At 41.5% G+C, this 6,000-nt stretch overlaps 1 protein-coding gene across 1 annotated transcript in view; it reads left to right on the top strand.

Moving 5' to 3' along the window:
• Nucleotides 1-345: 345 nt before the first annotated feature.
• The window catches only part of LOC145412911 (phosphatidylinositol N-acetylglucosaminyltransferase subunit H-like), a 45,053-nt gene continuing 39,398 nt past the window's right edge, over nt 346-6,000 (top strand). The window contains exon 1 of the mRNA XM_080282705.1: nt 346-469. Coding sequence (XP_080138831.1) covers nt 386-469 — 84 coding nt within the window. The 5' untranslated portion in view covers nt 346-385. The remainder of the gene's footprint in view (nt 470-6,000) is intronic.

Below are 6,000 nucleotides of genomic sequence, written 5' to 3'. Positions count from 1 at the left end.
CGATTATATACTCAAAACTCCTTTTTTAACGTCCAGTCAATCCTTTGACCTACTCACCTACAATATAACATGATCAGTCTTTTGGTACCCTCAGAAATCAGATTATAACTTTGACATATTAATTGGTCGATTACATACTCAAAACTCTTTACCTAACTACCACAGTGAATCGTTGGCAGAGTCAGATATTCAGATGCTTGTCAACCTCTAAATATAACACTCCACTGAGTTAAAGAATCTCTTCTAAAATTTTTACCGTAATGAAGTCAACGCAAAGTTTCGCACACAGCCGCTACTTCACCGCTATGCGAACGACGTTCCAACTTCCATGTAAACAAACAGAAAGCTTCAGGTCAGGGAGGGAGCTGGTAAGCCAGCTATTTTAATGGCATATAGGAACGCCCATGGAGAGTTAATATATGTAGACATAAGAAAAAGACAATATCCCAGTCTTCAGCGTGCTGTAGAGGTAAGTGTGTGTTATATAAGTATACCGTCTATTGCCAACAGTTAGGAGAGACTAATTTTTATTTCAATGGCTACTCACCTGTCACTTGGGTTTTGTTAACTAGTATCATACAGCTGTAGAGAGAAACAATAATTTTACGTAAAGGACATCGCTGTAAATTTTCGGAATTACACCCATAATGGACTCTGAAATTATTATGCTTATTCTATCTATCTATCTATTGCCAGATGCCATAATCCCGTAAGGGGTGGCCATTTGACTCCGAGTTATTTGTTTTACAGGGAGGGGCACTAACCCTCCACCAACCCACTTGCTGACACATAGGGAGCACGTATGGTTTGGTTATATGGTTATCACCCAGTGCTGTAAATGGTTTTTTGGCTTACAGGAAACCATTTGGCTTGTCACTCAATGTAAAGTCACCTGTAAAGGAAAGAAAAGCATCCTGACAAGAGGTAATAATTCTTAAATAAAAAATAATGAATGATATATATATTTATATATACTCTCATCTTAAATGTCAGGACCAACTGCCTAGCCCCGGGCTCCTATGCTCCTCATGGGGCAATGTAGGATTGGATGATGATGATGATGATGATGATGGATATATACCAGTATATATATATATATATATATATAGCTACCACAAAAGAAATCATTTACTCAGTACAGTACACAATATTGGCTTGTCCATTTCACCATCTTATGCATATACAGTGACCCCCCCCAGTTACATGAGTTCATCATCATCAGCCGTTTGAGTATCCACTGCAGGACCGGCCTATCCTGACCGAAGTCGGGACGATACAGCCAATGTATCTCTACCAAGTGGCTTAGGCTGTTTAGTAGAGATTGTATGTAGGGTGAAAAGTGCTTGTAAGTGTAATTGTAGTGTTGGAGTGGCTTTGGATGTGTGTGTAGTCTGTGAACCAAGTGTAATCGGCCCGCGCAAGCCGACTGGGTGCAAGCACCCCTTGTGTCCGCCAATGCAGTACGTGGCCGGGTGAACACTCCCAAAGTTTATTACTCTGGCGGGGCGCGAACCCTGGTTCACCCGTGTACGAAACGCATACTCTACCACTTATTACTGAATTTAAATTATTCAAAGCATTTTCTTATTTAAGCATTTGTCGCAAATAGTTTTCTTCATTTTCGTTTTTAAAGGCTCCGACATGCTTGCATGTGTTGGCCTTGGTCACCTAATGGCGGCTCTCCATGCTGCACGATCCATTGCAGCCTCCCTGTTCAGTCCCTTAACCCTGAGGTCACACTTAATGACCTCGTCCCATGTCTTTCTCGGTCTGCCCCTCTTAACCCCACCCCCAATATTAACACTTCTCACCTTCCTCGCCCAATTATCATCCCCCATCCTCTCCACATGTCCAAACCATCTCAATCTACCTCTCCTCATCACAACACCAATACACTCCAATCCCATCCTACCTCTCAACTCTTCCATCATTAACCCAGCCCCTCCAGACCTTGGACGCAGGGACGCACTGCACATCCACCTAATCATTGTCATTTCTGTACGTCTGAGCCGGCGAATATCTTCCTCCTTCACTGCTCAGGTCTCACTACCATACAGCATTACACTCCTAACATGCTGCATACAAAGACCCCTTAGCACGTAGGGTGAGTCCTCTCAATGTCAGGAGAAAGGAGTTGGGGGGACGGAGTCTCCAGCTCCTATCTCTGCTTTTCATTGCATCTAAGTTATCCTAACCTAACCTAACCTAACCTAATTAATCTGACAGCCTAATTTAATCTAGTCTGGACGTTGATTAGATAACAGATGGAGCAGCGAGCTGAACAACTCCCACTCCTTATCTACTTAGTACTAAAAAATTCATTGGCAACAGATGTGTACAGAAGAAAAATTTATTAAAATTGCATATACTAAATGACAAACATATACCGTAAGTTTTATTTTAACCAGCAGGAGCACCTTACCAATTCAGTTCTTCCTGAAAGTCTTTTATACTTTCCTGGTTATTATTGTGGTGATAAATGAGCATTTCTAGTTATATCAGTTTTCCTTTTGTTTTTAGTCAAGTACCTTCCACATTATCGTCTCTTTTTTTTCATTTACTGCAACATTCTCAAATCCACTCAAAAGTGCTATTGTTGGCAACCCAGTTTCCTTTTAGTACTTCTTCCTAACCTTACATTTTAACCTTATCTAACCTAAACAAACCTAACCTAACTAAACCAAACCTCGCCTAATCTAACCTAGCAGTTAAACCTAACCCAACGAAGATTCAAGTAAGTTTTAGTAAGTCTGCCATTGCATCTGTGAAATATATAATCATAACAAGACAACAAGCACAACAGAAAAAAAACGTTAACATTAACCCGTGGATTGCGCAATTACTTTTTTTGTTTTTTTTTCCCACCCTGTGGGGTGCAAAAAATGAAGAAAAAAAAGTTTTTTATTTTAGTTTTCGTTTATTTTAAACGAAACATCCAGGGCATCATCTGGTGAAAAAAAAAATACTCTCTCTCTCTTTCTCCGTCTTTGCGTAGAACCATGTGTAAGTTTATGTAGGATAGTGATTTTTTTTTTTTTTTTTTTTTTTATCATAAACTTGAAGATAAGCATCCAGGGCATCATCTGGTGAAAAGAAAAAAAATCCCTGTCTCCATCTTTGCATAGTGCCATGCATTAGTTTGTGTAGGGGTGGAGTAGTCGGCAGTGTTGCATGGCCAGCACAACCTGAGCTGTGCCTCGCAACGTGATGCTACCCAGCCTGAGCTGTGGCTCGCAATCCACTTGTTAAGCATCATTTATATAAAATAGTAAAAAAGAAAAACAGCAGAAAAAGTAAATGCAAAAAGAAATTAATTTGGATAGATTTGAGTATGTCTTTTCCATTATGTGTAAGGAAAACAAATATCAGTGAGATGTAAGGAAGATGATTATAACATCATCATCATCTAATCCTGTGTTGCCCCATGGGAATCGTAGGAGCCCGGGGCTAGGCAAGTTGCTCATGGCATCTAAGATGAGAGTGACCAGCCTTACACATCCCTGAGTGGCATTACATGAGCAACTGCAACCATCCCTTGGATATAAACCTGCACAGGCTCAGTCCGACTGGAGCATCTTAATTAACCTACCCACTAAACCACTAGGCACCATAATTAGGTTTTATGGTTACCACCCAGCATAGCAAATGGTTTCCTGGTGTACAGAAAACAGTTTGGCTTGTCACTCAGTGCAGAGTCACCCATATACAGAAGGAAGAGGAAAGAGTGAAGGAAAGAAAGCCAGAGGAGGAAGGAAGGAAGTGAGGAAAGGGGCAGTCATCTGAGAGCAGCACTACATCGAGAAAGTGGATAGTGAGTGCCCCCACCTACCACTATGATCAATACATTATTAAAACAAAGGGGAAAAAATCAATTGGGAACAATTGTTTACCACCATGAAAATATTAACAAAAATACAAGAAACAAACAGGAGGAATAGGAGTTGAATTGATAAGGTCTCTCTGCAGCTTAAAGTAAAACCTACACGGTTACTAATAACTTTGTTGTGTAATTGGTAATGGTATTTTTTTTTTTTTTAATCTGGCCATTTTTAAAACCACATCATTCAGACCTAGCTTCATCTTGTTTACATAAGTTTGACAGATTTTCAATGCCTTTTCCTCTTCAAGATGTTTAGGAATGCTGGAAAGTATCTGGATGCATATCATAGATAAAAATAGCAAAATTGCGTTTTCTGTTGAAAGTGAATATTAAAAGTTCAGTAAAGATAATTATGTTGGTACCTGTTATTTCTGTATTCTTTTTTCAAGCCATAACAGATCCAGTTATATTGGAAGTGCTCTATAGTTAGGTCTCACCTTGCAAACATCTATTCGTCTGTGACATTATTGTTAGAAATCAGTAATATGAGTAATGGAGATGTCTATCTATCTATCTATCTATTGCCAGACGCCTCAATCCCGTTTGGGGTGGCCACAAACAAATCGCCTCCAAGTCGCCCTGTCCCCCGCCATTTCACTGCCCTGCTCCCAACTCACACCCCCCTCTCTCATATACCTCTCCACCCCATCCCTCCATCTCATCCTCGGCCTCCCCCTCCCTCTTCCCCCCTCCACCTCACTTACACTCTCTTCGCCAGTCTCTCACCCTCCATCCTCTCCACATGGCCAAACCACCTCAGTGTGTTCCTCATAATTCTTCCTATCACATCCACATCCACACCACAACGCTCCTTTATATATATATATAATGGAGATGTACTGTTGTTTGCAGATGATACTGTGTTGTTGAGTGAAGACGAAGGGGAGCTGCAAGGCTTGGTGGATGAGTTTGAGAGAGTGTGTAAGAAACGGAATCTAAAGGTGAATGTAGGGAAGAGTAAAGTGATGGTCTTTGAGAGAGGTGAAGTCAGTGAATGTACAGCGAGGTTGGATGGTGAGGAATTGGAAAATGTGAGTACGTTTAGGTACTTGGGTAGTGTGATGAGTAAGGATGGAGGTTTGGAGGGTGAAGTGCTTGAAAGGGTACAGCAGGGAAGAAAGGTTGCTGGTTCTTTGAAAGCAGTGATAAGAAACAGGGAAGTGAGCATGGAAGTGAAAAAGTTACTATGTGACAGTATTGTGATACCAACTTTAACGTACGGAAGTGAAGCTTGGACGTTGTTGGAAGGACACAAGTCAAGAGTAAGAGCAGTGGAAATGAGTTATTTAAGAGGAGCCTGTGGAGTCACATGGAAAGACAGGCTGACGAATGAGGATATAAAGGAGCGTTGTGGTGTTGATGAGGATGTGATAGGAAGCGTTATGAGGAACACACTGAGGTGGTTTGGCCATGTGGAGAGGATGGAGGGTGAAAGACTGACGAAGAGAGTGTATGTGAGTGAGGTGGAAGGGGAAAGAGGGAGGGTGAGGCTGAGGATGAGATGGAGGGATGGGGTGGAGAGGTATATGAGAGAGGGGGGTGTGAGTTGGGAGCAGGGCAGTGAAATGGCAGGGGACAGGGCGACTTGGAGGCGATTTGTTTGTGGCCACCCCAAACGGGATTGAGGCGTCTGGCAATAGATAGATAGATAGATGTAACATTTTAAAAATTAGCCAGTTGGCAACCAGGATGAGTAACGTGACTGACTCAAGGCAATCGCTGGCTGAGTTGGTGCTGACTGAGTTTTGCCACAGCCTCTGTGAAAGTAACAGGCATTCCCCCCCCCCCCCCTTTTTTTTTTCCAAGGAATATGAGGCCAACAGCTAAGGTAAAGTTGATATTTGTTTAATAAGGACTGAATTGCTTGGAGTGAGTTTAGGTTAAGTGGGGTCAGGGTAGGCTAAAACCTAAATTGGCATGTACAGTATTTCACTCAATTGAGGGGAGGGGATGTATCTCGAACATTGGTCATTTCTGATGGAGATGAAGGTAAAAATTAAGCAGACTGCATAAAAAAACAAAAGAAAGGTCAAAAATTCATTGCCAAGTTGAGGATAGGCTGAAACAAGAAAATTACTATTGTTATTTCATATTTGAGCAGTTAGGTTAGGTTTATTTGG

Source organism: Coenobita brevimanus, chromosome 94 (genome assembly GCF_032717465.1).
Source record: "Coenobita brevimanus isolate Jiangsu-jjx chromosome 94, ASM3271746v2, whole genome shotgun sequence".
NCBI lineage: Eukaryota > Metazoa > Arthropoda > Malacostraca > Decapoda > Coenobitidae > Coenobita > Coenobita brevimanus.
The sequence above is the reverse complement of the archived record's forward strand: the minus strand, read 5'-3'. Positions and strand labels throughout refer to the sequence as shown.